The 14844-nt window shown below is 42.5% G+C and overlaps 1 protein-coding gene across 1 annotated transcript; it reads right to left on the bottom strand.

Moving 5' to 3' along the window:
* Nucleotides 1–6836: 6836 nt before the first annotated feature.
* On the bottom strand, nucleotides 6837–13957 carry EDN1 (endothelin 1). Its single transcript, XM_025384450.1, has 5 exons — nucleotides 13350–13957; nucleotides 11546–11714; nucleotides 9944–10099; nucleotides 9641–9778; nucleotides 6837–8071 (listed from the first exon to the last, which is right to left on the bottom strand). The coding sequence occupies exons 1-5, from the start codon at nucleotides 13411–13413 to the stop codon at nucleotides 7966–7968; spliced, it is 633 nt and encodes a 210-aa protein (XP_025240235.1). The 5' UTR covers nucleotides 13414–13957; the 3' UTR covers nucleotides 6837–7965.
* Nucleotides 13958–14844: the final 887 nt, after the last annotated feature.

Below are 14844 nucleotides of genomic sequence, written 5' to 3'. Positions count from 1 at the left end.
CAACAACCATCGTATCTCAACAACTATATAAACTATATGCTAGGTATATTGGCTTTATTACACTATTCTCTCAAATGTTGGATGTATTTGAAGATAACCACTGTCAACCTAGATAACAGAGAGAGACCCCCTAAAAGAAATTGAGCTGGGCACAATAGCTCCAGAAATCCCAGCACTTTGGGAGGCCAAGGCGAGATTTTTCAAGCCCAGGAGTTCAAAACCAGCCTGGGCAACATAGGGAGACCCTATCTCTACAAAAATGTTTTTTAATTAGCAGGGCATGGTGCTGCACACCTGTGGTCCCAGCTACTTAGGAGGCTGAGGTGGGAGGGTCACTTGAGCCTGGGAGGTCAAGGCTACAGTGAGCTGTGATTGTGCTGTTGCAGTCCAGCCTGGGTGACAGAGGCAGACCCAGTTTCAAAAAACAAATACATTAATAAATGAAAATAAAACTTTATTTATTCAGGGATGGACATTGCAATGAAAATACACATGCCATAGTAAACTATGTGCATATTCAAGCAGGTAAAGCTAAACAAAGATCGTTAAAGGAAAAATGAGGATGATAACATCATCGTTTTGAGATCATTATCCTTGGCTACAATTATCAATAACAAGGGTGACACCAGTCCCAGGCTATACAAGCAGTTGCTGGGCAGATGTCTTCACTGAAGTATTTTTTGTGTAAGGTTGTGATGGCCTTTGTGCAAGATTGTGGTTTTTGCAAAGTATTCTGTGATAGCTTTGGTTATCAGGCATTTGTGCGTGAGAATTCTCCCTCTGTGACCGTTCCTGGCTCCATTTGTCAGAGTTTTTAACACAGGTGATTTCATTTTGATTCTGACAACTTTCACACCATGGTGACAAATTTAAAACTTAACACGCTCAATACTGAAATTGTAACATTTCCCAACCTTTCTTCCTAGTCTGGTGCCTGTCTCAGTAGATAGCGTATTTTTATTGTATAGGCAGACTAGCAATGGAAAATTTTTGAGATGGGAGTAATAGCAAAAATTATTTTTAACTTCCTTCTAGCTCTGTATTTATTGAAATTATAACTAAAGCATTTGGAGAAGATTATTGTTATTATTATCATGGTGAAATGCAGGATGGGTTGGAGTAGAAAGAAGTAGAAAGGATACCCCATTGTGTCAAATAATTCACCACTAGCGTGGAGCCTCAACAAAATAAGATTTCAGCTATATCAGCTCTGCAAAGGCAGCTCTGCAAAGGCAGCCCTATATCAGCTCTGCCATGGGTCTTATAAATCTTCTGTTGTCTAGTCGCATTCTGGCTAGAAGAGTATCACCTTCACCCCACTCTTACTGAACACTGGAACTCACCTCTGTGTTTATTCAGTCATTGAATAAGCATTTATTGAATGATATATCATGCCCCAAGCTCTGAGCTTGAGGCTGTAGGCACTAGAAAAGGGGGAGGTGCTGTGCTGCAGCCTGGTCTACAGGTAAAGGTATAGAGATATTGAGTGTGCTTACACAGTGCCAAGCTCCAGCATTTCCAAGAAGCCAGGGTGGTTCTGAAGTTCTGAACTGATTCAAGGCTTATTTTGATCTAAGGTGACCATATGTCCAAGTTTGTCCACAGCAGTCCAGTGTGGAGCTCCATGAGAACTGTTAAGAGTGTCACCAAGTACTGTCAAATATGTCCCAGTTTAAATAATAAATTATAGGGCCACTCTTTCCTAGTCCCAAATTAATCTAAGAGGGCAAGATTTAATCTTACTGGCAACTCATCCCTCTTGTTCCTTCCTATTCCAGATCTAGGGCCCTAGGAACCCCTGGTCTAAGGCAGATCTTGACTTTGGCAACCATAAAATTGCCCTGCTAAAAATCTCCAAGAAGAAAGTAAATTCATACACCCTCTGTGGAAAACAGTATGGAGAGTTCTCAAAGAACTAAAAAGCAGATCTACCATTCTATCCAGCGATTCCACTACTGGGAATTTACACAAAGGAAAAGAAGTCAATGCATCAAAAAGACACCTGCATGAGTGTGTTTATCACAGCACAATTCACAATTGTGAAGATATGGAATCAGCCTAAGTGCTCATCAACTGATGAGTAGGCCAAGAAAATGTAGTGTATATATACACCATGGAATACTCTTCAGCCATTAAAAAAGAGCTAAATGATGTCTTTTGCAGCAACTTGGATGGAACTGGAGGTCATTATTCTTAGTGAAGTAACTCAGGAATTGAAAATCAAATACAACATGTTCTCACTTACAAGTAGGAGCTAAGTTATGGGTACACAAAGGCATACAGAGTGGTATAATGAACCCTGGAGACCCAGAAGTTGGGGAGGATAGGAGGGGGTAAGGGCTGAAAAACCACCTACTGGGTACAATGTACACTACTTGAGTAAGCGATGCGCTAAAATCCTACACTTTACCACTATACAATTCATCCGTGTAACTAAAATCCACTTGTACCACTAAAGCTATTGAAATAGAAAACGTGTAAAATAAAAAAAATTTTAAAGTAAAATATTTTTTATTTTACACGTTTTCTATTTCAATAAAAGACACTTAAGGTCTTTTTCCTTCTCCCAAAGGGCACCAGAGCACGAGGGAAGGGAACATATAGAGAGAGGGGCATTGACCAGAGATGACAGTGCAGCGGGACACCAAAGGTGCATGGGCAGAAAGATTTGGTGCCAAATCTCCACGGGCATGAAGATAATGTCATCTCACTCAGCGAAGCTGTAAAGAGAATAATTTATCAAGCAGAGAATGGTTTCAATACTTTTAAATCTGAAACACAGGAGCACATCCCAGTGAGACTACTCCAGTTTGTAAAACACTGAAATGATTTCACCCTGGTTAGTAAATAGCCCTAGCAACAAGAAGCTTGGAAATTCCACCCTGACTGCTCGCCCCTGCCCCAGATCACAAGGTCCCCTACAAGCCAACATCAGGAGATTGAACACCTGTCCCAGGCAGAGTCCACCAGGAGCCCCTGCCCCACAGCTCTGTCCCGGCCTTTTCTAACTGGTCAGTGCCCATGCCATGTCAATGGTAGCTTCATATTGTGATTATTATCCCTGGATACTTCCACAGCAACTTCCACAGAAGGGAACTGAAATGACTCGGAATGTGAAAAATAAGAATAGGGTGCCGAAACCTGGAAGACTCTAAATGGGCAAAACTTCATGCCAGACTCCTGATGTGATGCGTTTCTGAGCTGTGGGCAGCTTGTCATCCCTAGGACCCATCATTTCCATCATCCATTGTCTCCAAGGCCTAAGCCCTTCTCTTTTTACTAGCCAGTGGCACTAGCCCTAGATCTCTCTGATTACCACCCAAGATTTGAGGAAATTTGATGGCCGCTGCCATCACATTCATCACTGTTTCCTCCAATGTATTGGCTCGATGGCCAGTAGTTGTCAGTGAAGTTGTCATGGCTTCATCACCAGATTTGAGGCAAGCTTTGTAAATGCTAGCAAGTTTTCTGCCAACCATGCATTGTCATAAAAAGAATGACTCAGTAAACAAAAAATCATACGACAGAGACATTCAAAACTAGGGCTCAGGGTACATACGGAGCTTTGATCTTCCTGAGAGAATAAGAACAAGTTCTTTCCACTCACAAGCTGGAAATAATCTACCTTCGCCAAAAACCTGCAGGTCCAGTGTATCCCCTTGGCTCTGGAGGAGTTTAAGAAGAAAGGATCAGGGGTCCTGGGTTCCAGTATTGCTATTTGCCTGATGTTGGACTCTGGATGAGTCACTCACCCTTTCGATATGTCTCTTTCCTTGGCTGTCAGATGGATACGTGATGTGATCCCAATTTCCCAAAAGGATTGTTGTGTGAGGGTAGGGGTCGAAGGAAAGAGGGATGTGAAAAGCTACAAGAAACCAAATTCTCTACAAAGATAAGAGGTTACTGTGAAATGTGTAATATTCACTTGCAATAGATAAATTCTGAGCTCCAGACCCAAGGTCCCCAGGAACTGTGAGTATAATAAAGGTGAGAGAAAGCCAAGGCAGAGGGGACTCCATTAAGAACATGGGCTTGAAAGCAGTGTTTTACACATTGAGAACTTAAATTTGAAAGCAGGTATTTTCAAGACCTTAGACACAGAGGAAAAAACAAAAACAAAACAAAACAAAAAAACCAGACCACTGCCTTGCATTGTAGAGCAAAAGACAACTGACCGGCCAGGCGTGATGGCTCACTCCTGTAATCCCAAGACTTTGGGAGGCCAAGGTGGGCAGATCACCTGAGGTCAGGAGTTCGAGACCAGCCTGACCAACATGGAGAAGCCTCGTCTCTACTAAAAATACAAAATTAACCGGGCATGGTGGTGCATGCCTGTAATTCCAGCTACTCAGGAGGCTGAGGCAGGAGAATCGCTTGAACCCGGGAGGTGGAGGTTGCAGTGAGCTGAGATTGTGCCATTGCACTCCAGCCTGGGCAACAAGAGCAAAACTCCATCTCAAAAAAAAAAAAAAAGAAAGAAAGAAAAAGAAAAAGAACTGACCAAGAGAATTCCCCCTTCACTCAGATAGATTCTTTGGTGAGTAAAGTCTAAAAATAATAATTAAAAGTTCTTAGTTATATTCTATTTTATCCTATAGACATTTACTTACCGATGCCATGAGATAGTCAGCCTCCTTCTAGTCCTTTATTCTTCCCCTACATTTCTTCTCTTTTTCTCTTTCCTCTTGAGGGGATGGGTGTGCTAAGGATTGTCTACAAGGCTGGGAGGCAAAGCTTTCATAAAGACTGATTTTTGCCTTTGGTATCCAGAGCCTTCTAGCAAGGTTTGCCTGGGCATCTGTTTCTGCAGACCTCCAGGGGCCCTCTGGCTGAAACAGTCATGCTTAAGTTAAGGGTTCAGGCTCCAGAGATGCTACAGTTCCTTCTGTGATTTTAGGTCAGTCACCTCCCTTTTAGGGCCTTGGATTTTCACCTGGAAAGACAAAATGTTGCTCTTTCTTAATGTCAGCAAGAGTTCTCCTGAAGGAGCTCTAGGTTAGTCCAACATCCAAGCTGTGTTTTGCAGGAATACAGGGAGTATTGAAGCCAGTGGACCCATCAAAAAAGACTCCAATCTCTGGTGGTGCAAATGAAGTACCCATTAACAGGTGTTCCCTCTGCCCTGGCAAAAGTCACCACATTCCACCTAGAGTTCTCTGGTTTCTGGAGTTCTGAGATCAAAGCTTACCTGGGCTATCAGTGTAAAGAGAGAAAGCTGTCCTAAGTGGCTTTCCAGAAACCGTGCTTTTACTGGAAAGACAGCCAGAAATGTGACAGACCATCCCATCAGTTTACCCTTCAAGCTGACGTGGCCTGTAATATAATTGAATTTTTCTGCTTCATGTTTGAAAAATATTAATTTTCTGTGAGTCTCCCAATTTATTTTACTGCAAATCCTCATGCCCTAGAGTGTCTACGTCATCCCTTTCATTTTTCCTACTGGATACTGAAGTAGGAAGCATGGGAAAAGAGGGCTTAAGGGTTTGACTGATGAACCACCCAACCAAAACTCTTATCACTCTGACTTACTATGTTGTCCTTTGGACTGTTTTGTTCAGTGGCTTGTCTCATTCTGACGTCCTCTTAAAATGTATTAGATCCATGCCTTCTAAGCTCAGATCTTCAATTTTTTTTCATGCCACTTCAACTTCTTTATGCAATCTCAAACTCTTTCTCAGAGGTATGAAATAAACTCCCCCAACTCCCTTAGTTTAACAGATGAGAAAACTCACGATACAAGGAAATTGAATCATTTGCTCAAGATTAAATACTGGCCAAGTTCAGACCAAGCACCTTGTCAATGTCGGCAAACCTTCACAATTTTCTTGGAAGTCACACACTGAGAAACAGTTTACTCGATAAAGTAAACTTTATAAACAATTCCCCAAAGACATTGGACTGTGCCTTAAAGAGAAAAATGAGGATCAATGAGGACGGAGACTTTGCCCAGGACATTGATCACGCATGCCTGAAGATTGTTATTTGAAATCCTTCTGATGTGTCACTGTTAGGACAACAGTGATCACTACAAGCTAATATTTGTTAAATGCCAAGAATTCCTTCAGACACTATTAGAAACGGGTAATGAAGATTCTCGAGGGCTGATCAAGCTCTTAGAGAATTCAGTTAGTAGTGACCAGTTGCAATACTGCAGTTGCAATACTGTGCTCTCCAGTGATTAGACAAGGCCAGCCAAGGCAAAGTGGAGAGGAAGTGGTGCTTTGTGGCAGATGACCTAGAATCAGTACCTGGTGTCTCTACCTCCATGGGCATATGGCCAGTCCTAGGCTATCACGAAGAAGCAATGGTACTCAATGTTCCTTAAAAAACAAACTCCTTAATGTGAGAAAATAAAAAGCCATTGGAAACCTCTACTTGCTCTGAGCAGGCCATTTTCTAAACGCAACTCTGGTGTGTAACATTGTATAATTAGGTATGTTTTAGGGGGTTGTCTTGCCATTACTTCCTTCAGTCCATTAATACGGAGAAAGCATCTCTCACCACACCATCGGCTTAAACTGTTGAATCCTGCCTAATAGCCTGAGCCAAGTTAATGGATGAAGTCCCTGGAGAGTTTTCAGGTGAAGGGGAAGCAGGAGCCTGCTACCCAAGAGAAGACAGAGGTATTAAAGCTGCTTTTTTGTTTTGTGTTTTTACCTCAATGCAATGTAAAATCAACATTTAAGAGATAGGTAAAATTCTTTATATAATTAGCTTAGACTGTAATATCCTTTTAATTGTCACTTTTCTACAAAACCATCTTTAACTATTTGCCTTTATAATTCTTAATCACTTTGGCCCACTCCTTAGAAATTTCAGTAATGATTCAAAATCAGTACAGTAAGGAAAAAAAATATTTATTTTCTAAAGTCATTACCTTGACAGGCAAAACAAAGCATGTTCTCAATTTCATTTAGAAATACATATTTTAAAAATACATAGACCAATATGGCCTGCCCAAACAGATATTTAACATGGTAAATATAAGGAATAAATTGTTTGAATATAAATATCTATAAAAAAATAAGTACGTCAAAATTCAATCCAACCTCTTTCATTAGCCGGTTATATAAAGGAAAATAATTTTACTGCTTTAAAGCATAACAAACACTTACTTTTCAATATATTTCATAAACCACCCTATGCCATTGTGTCTCCAAAAATCAAGGACAGGGAATCTCCTGATTTAATGATCTTTTTTTTTCTTATGGATCAGAGCTAGTAGATTACCATGAAAATATTATATCTACTGCTGACACATTAGACCAGACTTCTACGAGGCTAGGATTTAGTATGGGGGATGGAGGAAGGGGCAGCAGGGGTGGGAAGAGTTTGGGGAGGCAATAATTAAATGTGGGAATACTTCTGCCAGAGTGCAATATAGGTGAGGTAGACTCATATTCATGAAACATATCCTGATTTACGTCAGTAACAGTTTCATTCAGTTTTGCATTTTACAAATTTAAACAAAAGTCTTTTTTTTTTTTCTTTTTACTTGCATGTTTGTCTTTTGAGTATGTTTTCAATTTGTGCATTCCTTAGAAAATCTTTGCGTGGACTTTGGAGTTTCTCCCTGAAATGTGCCAGGCGCCTGAGTCAGACACAAACACTCCCTTAGGACCTTCGTCAGAAACTCCACCCTGGTGTGGAATCTCCTTCCTCTTTCTGGAGGATGCCACCCGAATTCGAATGTCACTGTGCATTTCTGCTTTCTGAGAGGTCCATTGTCATCCCCAGATGAAAGAAGAGACCAAAGCAGTTACCACCGATGCAAGCAAATGAAGACAGTTTGGGGGAACTCCTTAACCTCTCTTGGAATGTTTTGAACGAGGACGCTGGTCCTTTGCCAGTCAGGAACAAGCAGAGAGGATGCTCCTGCTCTGATCCCAGCCAGGGTGGAGAGTGCAGAGTCGGCCACAGGGCTCTCCGTGGAGGCTATGGCTTCAGACAGGCCCCGAAGGTCTGTCACCAATGTGCTCGGTTGTGGGTCACATAATGCTCTCTGGAGGGCTTGGCTTTCAGCCTGGGATCATGAAAAGATGATTTGACACTGTTTCTCATGGTCTCCGTCCTAATAAAGCAAGATAAGAGAAAACAAATGTTATCTTTAAAAAATCACCCTTTGGCAAGAGAAACATCTAAAATCAGAATCTGGCACAAACAAAATCTGAATCTGGCTGTGAACTTACACCACCCACCGCAACTCTTTGATAAAACCTCAAGTGATATCTATTACCATTGTAAAAATAAAGCTGGCCCCTATGCTTAGAATGGGAGAGAGGGGTCATATGGTCAAGTCTAAGGGGAATTGGGCAGTAAATACAAGTTTTAAATAAACTAGAGGTGTTCTGGTTTCTTCTGTAGCCCCAACCCAACCTTTACCACAATGCAACCCTGCCTTGAGGAACTCAGCTAGGTTTTGAATAGTTATGGCCATCTTAATAAATTGACAGTGATTTAGTTGAAAAGAAAGAAAAAGAAAAGAGGCATACAGTAGGCCCAGAGCAAATACTTTATGGCAATTATTTTTAAACATATGTATACATATATTTGCAGGCCTAATGTTTTCTTTTTACAGGAGAAGTACAGAGGGAAGAACTGTAATGTTGATTTAATAGTTGGTATAATAAAAACTCATACAAAATTCCAGGTTCGTTCAGAAACTGATCTCGTGGGGAGCATTACTGGCCTTCAAGCATAAGCATGGAAACTCTCATGGCAGGTATGAAGAAACCGATAGCTGAGGCTGCCCCACAAATCAGTAATAAACAACTCAGAAGTAGTTCATGACTGCCTGCCCTGAGCTCAGAACACTTTAATCACAGGACTTCTTGCCACTGGATTTCTAGAAAAGTTTCCATAGACCATGACAGAGAAAAGCAGAACATGTGATAGATCAGAGAGTGGGTTTCCTCCTTCGAGCTTGTGAATTCCAAAAAGTTTGGGATTTGGAAGCATTATCACCAAAGAGCAGCTCAGAGCAACTCTATGATATTGCCAAATCCAGATCCCTTCTCCGTCCCAGCACATGACTGACCAGGAAAAGAGAGAGCTTTTTGGAATGACATTGGCTCTGCACCAAATACATTTCCCTATTAAAAAAAAAAAAAAAAAGATCATAAACCCGAAAAACAGCATGTTCTAAATTCTACCAACCCTACCTAATGACTTTATTTTTCCTTTGACCATCTGAATAACTGCTACTTGTTGAAGAATTTGATTATCCATGACATTTTGATTCTTTTTCTAAATGTCCTCTCCCCAAAATGATTTTTGATTTCTCAGGGAAAGTGGCAAATGCATTGACTCAGAGAGGTAAAGGCTATATATAACCAAATGACAAAGGTATCTCTGGATATATTTTGGTTGGGAAATCTACCTGTAGATGAAATGGTACATGCTAAAAGTACAGAAGACATCAGTTTGCATTCCAGAGCTTCATGGAAATATTTAAGAGGGATTCTTTTGCTCTTTTTAATCTATAGGATGCATAGATCTCCTCTGTTACTGTTTTCTAAGTCTTTCCCCTGCCCAGGTAAGAAGGGCTGAAGGAACAGAACAGGCCACTGGCACCACTGACCAGGGCTAGTTGCTCTTGTGAACCGAACCTCTTACCTAATTTTTCTTCCTTCCCTCTTACCTGGTTTGCCTTAGGTGTTCTGAACTTCCGATTTTTCTTCCTCTCACTAACTGCTGATAAATACACTTTTTCCCAAGCTTGGGACAGTCTTTTCCTTTCTTATGGTTATTCCAACCTTTCTCCATAGTGTCTTTGGCCCTGTTAAAATACACAAGGAAAAACATTTCAGCAATCTTATCTTCGGCTTTACCCTGACTTTCAATGTCTCTGTAACTCTCTCTAAAACAGGAAGGCAGCACCATGACAGGAAGGAGGTCAGGAGGCTGTTAAACTGATTGAAAAAGCAAAGGTGTTTCTGCTCACCTGAGTTCTTTTCCTGCTTGGCAAAAATTCCAGCACTTCTTGTCTTTCTGGCTAGCACATTGGCATCTATTCTCACGGTCTGTTGCCCTTGTGGGAAGTAAATTCTCCAAGGCTCGTTTGGACCTAGGGCTTCCCAGTCCATATGGAACAACGTGCCTATTATCCAAAGAGAGAAAGAAACTATATTAGCATAATTAATAGTCTTTAAAATGACGTATGGGCGCACCCATTCCACTGGGCAGGCAAGGAGCTCATCACATAGCACTTGGGAGCATCATTTCAGAGGGTAAAGTGTAACAACAGCCAGGAACACCTGTGCATCAATGGCCCTGACTGTTATGTATCCAGGCAGGAGAAAACAAGTTTTTCTAATTCAGTGGAATTCCATTTCAACTCTTCACAAAGTTCAGTTTCTTCTTGACACAAGCAACATTGCTTTTTTGTCAACAATTAAGACATCTCTGCTTGGCATCTGCTTTATATTTTCTTCCTTTTCTCATGGTTTAACAACTATTTGTGGGTATGCAGTGGGAAGAGGTTTCAATGCAAAACCATGAGTCACAGGATTTTTAAAACGTATTTTCAATTCCAACCATGTAGGATACTGCTAAAAGTGCCACCGTCCCCCGCACCACCCCCGGTGGTTGGGGGAGGAGGAGGCACATGTACACACATTTCTCCTGCCAGTCAGTGATATCATATGGTTGTGGAAGCACTCATTGCCAGAGGGTTCTCCAATAATTTCCAATGTGTCTATTTTCATTCTCATCTAAGAAATAAAGTCCTCCCTTTGGAAGTATCACCTTAGTAATTATTAGGCTCCTTGTGGTGTTTGGCTTGGTTTGATATTGTTTGGAGTTTTGTCCTCCTTTGCCATAACGGGACATTGTACGCACAGTAAATGTGTGCTTGTTTATGACTGCTTCTGATAGACGATGAACTAGTGTCCCGGGCAGAAGGGGAAAAACTGCTTTTCTTCTCTGTAGGTGAAAGAGAAGCCTATGGATAGTATTTCCATTAAGGTTCTGAACTGGGCATTTCTAAAGGGAAAACATAGCAGCAAAGGAAATCCAGGCTCCAGTTCTAGCTCTGCTACAAACTCACTCCTGCACAAATGACTTCAACGCTTTGAGCCGAGGTGTTTCTATAAGTAAAATTACGAGATTCTAACCCTCTGTATAATCCCTTCTGCCTCTCAGTCTTTACTCTCCCACGAGAAGCACAGGTCGCACAAACCCACATCTGAACTCGGCAATTTTTCCCGAAACCCCATCAGATGCCACCGTGAGTGTCCCCCTGAGGCCCTCTCACTGAAGTTCCTCATTTGAAATGTGCAGCAGCCACCTGTTTGTCGTCAGCTCCTTCTGTCTATCCCATCACGAGTAGCCTGAGCTAAGGGGCCTCAGAAGACCCTCCCCTTGGTTGCTAGGAACCAAGCTGTCGTTATTTTCAGGAATAGAGGGAAACTGTCCCCGCTGAGGCGCTTGGATGTTGTTAGAAGGGCTACCTTCAGAGTCCCTAGAAAAGAGACTCTAAAACTAGGCTCCTGGTGAAGCCAGCACTAATGAATGACTAGGGTTACGATGCCCTCTAGAGACTTACTCGGGAGTGTTGACCCAAATGATGTCCAGGTGGCAGAAGTAGACACACTCTTTATCCATCAGGGACGAGCAGGAGCAGCGCTTGGACCGGCGGAGCCGCCAGGGTGGGCTGGGAGTGGGTTTCTCCCCGCCGTTCCCACCCACCGTGCTGAGCTCAGCGCCTAAGACCGCTGGGGAGAGAAAGAGCAGGTCAGTGCGGGATGTCTCCTCACAGGCTGAGAGACATGCTGGATCACAGGAGAGTCAGAGCTAGCAGAGCAGATAAAAGCAGATGAAGCACACAGCCTGCCATCAGCAAGAAACCCAGAAAAAAGGGCTCTTTATTTTTTCCCTCCTTAACATGACTTCACCTTTTGCCTCCCCCTCATGCCCTTGGCTTATCCACCTTCAGGGAGATTATACAAATGCAGAGGAGACAAACACCTGAAAAGGGATTTCCCCGACCCCTCTTGAAGCAGGCTCAGGGAAATGCTTTGGAATGCTGTCTGTTGAAAATCTGGTTGACTTCTACAAGGAACTTGGTTGGACAGCACAGTCTGCTGAAGCTTAACATTGGCACATGACTAAAGACTAGAAATCACACTGTTATTCCTAGATTTGGGGCTACTTCCCCATTCAGGATGACCCTCTTTTTAGTGAGTACCCACCCACTTCACATCCTGTGTAGGGCACAGGGTGCCCCAGATGATATATATCTTTCAAAATTAGGTGGAGAAAATGATTGGAGAGATAAATTAACTATACAATATTCAATTCAGGAGGGTAGCTCCATGGAAACCAGTGACCTAAGATGGAGCTGAGAAGCAGGTCAGGGGACCGAAGGAAGGTTTCGTGGGTTTTGAATTCTGAATCCCTGGGCATCAGGCTTGTGTGGGATCCGCTACCTCCCACTTCTCCACTACTGCCTTGCCTCTTCCTCCTGACAATTTAGCCATGCAGCTTATCTGCCCAATTTTGTACATTTCAAATGATCAGACACATTCCAGGATTTTCATTCCCTTGACATCCTTTCTCTTTAGTCAGGGTCACGAAAAGACAAAAAAAGTGCACTGACCCTAAAAACGGGGGGACTGGGGCAGATGCACATGCACTGCTTAAATCCTTAAGCAGCCAAGAAGTATCCTAGCTCGCCTCCCAGGACAGGTGAATAAAACTGAAAAGAGAGCTCACACTGTTCTGGGTGCCAAAAACCTGCCAAAAGAAACCTAAAGTCAATGATGACAAATTTTAAAGAAAACATCTGCTTCACCCAGAAACCGCCTGCGGGGGGGTGGGGAGGGGCGGTAGTTAGTCAACAGACTTTTGTTCTGCAGGTGATTTTACTGCACACATACTGCTTGAACGACTTGGATAAAATTCCTTGGCTTCAAACTGGAATTCTTAAATATTTTACAAATTAACACACTATTAAAATAGTGCTTAAATAAGATTTAAGTTCTTATATGTCCTGTATACCTGTATAAACACATATATTACAAACATACATTTGATTAAATTGTGTATGTCCATACTCTTCTTATTTTTTAAAAGCCAAGGAAACACATAATGGAATAATAATAATAATAAAACAATACATTATTTTAATGCCATGTTACAGTCAAGTGTATCTAATTGTATTCAATAGAGGATTTTTACATTTTTCACTAGAAGACTTAAGTAGCTTTCAGCAATAATTCTCAGACACTTGATCTCTAAGCTGCAGTCATGAAAAGAATGGGGAAAAATAGAAGCAAGAAAGGCATGAAGGTGAATAAGAACACATTAACTTGTAATTCCGAGACTCACAAGTCAACGAGCGTGCCTACCTGTTTCTGGAGCTCCTTGGAAAGCCACAAACAGCAGAGAGAAAATCATGGGCAAATAATCCATTCTGAAAAAAAAGGATAAAAAAACCTCCCGTTCAAACTGAACCCAAAGGAAAACGAAGAAAAACAGCTTCAGTTCCCTCAAAGCGCTGCGGGTTCCTTAGATCTCTAAGCGATCCTTCAGCCCAAGTGCCCTTTAACGGGGAGAAAAGGCAGTGCCTGCCAGGAGAGAAGGCAGCGGAGCGTCTGCAGGGGCACGCGGCGGCGGTGGCGAGCAGGGACTGCAGGAGGCGCAGGACCCGTTCGCCTGGCGCAGATGCAGAGGCGCGTCTGACTTGGACAGCTCTCCGCCGCCTTTTTATATTGAACCCCTATTAGAGTGGGGGTAAACAGCTCCGACTTTATTCCAGCCCCAGACAATGTTATTGTGTTATTAGTCACCAACAGGCAACGTGCAGCCGGAGATAAGGCCAGGCCCGAAAGGAAATCACTGCTAACTTCAGAGGCAGACGCCCGCCGTCTGACAATTCGGGGGCAGGGCTAAGAAAAAGAAAATACCCATTAGAGACCTTTGCTAAACCTGCCCGTGCAGTGCTGGAGTCTGCTTCCCCTTTGCAGGCTGCCAGCCCCGGAGTTCAAGAATCAGAAGAGGGGACTCCAGAAAAAAAGTCATACCATTGGTATGAAAAGTATGAGCCACAGTTTAAATAGATTGTATTGTTGTGTGCGGGGAATTTTTTTTTAATTGTTGTTCGCTTCATTTTCCTTTTATGTCTCTCCGATTCTAGTCTCAGTCGAACAAGGGAATGCTGTCCCTCGTCACTCCCCCACTACGGGGGGTCAAACTATTTTGGCAGATCGACGTGCTTTTCTCTTCAAGCCCCTTCCTGCGGGTCTTTTTTGCTAAAGTTCTTTGCGTCTATCGGAGAAAGATCCGTGAGGGACTGGCAAGAAAGGGAGCTTAAAAAACAATCAGAGCTCGTTTAGGCACATACCCAACCTTTTCCCTATCACTGATCAGAAGCCCCCATAAGTTCTTTTGTGTGTCCACACTTCCCCTGCGAAGGAGGCTGATAAACTGATTGAAAAGCAAAGGTGTTTTTCATACAGAACTTAAATCTTAAGATTGGTCGGTGCCACCAATCTTAAGACATGGCGGGAGAAGAACACCAGGGGGAGATGAAGAGCTGCAGGGGCTGATGTTTTACTAGGACAAAAAGGAAAAGCCTTCTAAATGGCAGAAGAAAACGCAACCTGGCTTGGGGGCCAAGAAGGGTCAAGGAATGGTGCCTAACATAGGAAGGAGGAATGAACCTCAGAATATTCCATTTACTCCCCGCACAAGCAGGGACAGCTTTTCTGGGACTTTTTTTTTTTTTTTTTTGGTAGGGGGGGAGGGTCTTCATTTAGGGCAAAAAAGGTGTTCTTGGACAAGATTAAGTGAATATGCAAGGAGGGTGGTATTGAGAAGGAAATGCCATTCGAACAAGGAATC

Source organism: Theropithecus gelada, chromosome 4 (assembly GCF_003255815.1).
Source record: "Theropithecus gelada isolate Dixy chromosome 4, Tgel_1.0, whole genome shotgun sequence".
Taxonomy (NCBI): Eukaryota; Metazoa; Chordata; class Mammalia; order Primates; family Cercopithecidae; genus Theropithecus; species Theropithecus gelada.
Note: the sequence above shows the minus strand (reverse complement) of the source record. Positions and strands in the feature narration are given on the sequence as shown.

Excerpts from the sequence above, each read along its gene's own strand:
- EDN1 (XM_025384450.1), bottom strand. The coding sequence starts at position 13,413 with ATGGATTATTTGCCCATGATTTTCTCTCTGCTGTTTGTGGCTTTCCAA. Across the intron at positions 10,100-11,545 it reads ATTTGGGTCAACACTCCCGA|GCACGTTGTTCCATATGGAC; the intron begins GTAAGTCTCTAG and ends TTTGGATAATAG. Across the intron at positions 9,779-9,943 it reads CAAGCAGGAAAAGAACTCAG|GGCCAAAGACACTATGGAGA; the intron begins GTGAGCAGAAAC and ends GTATTTTAACAG.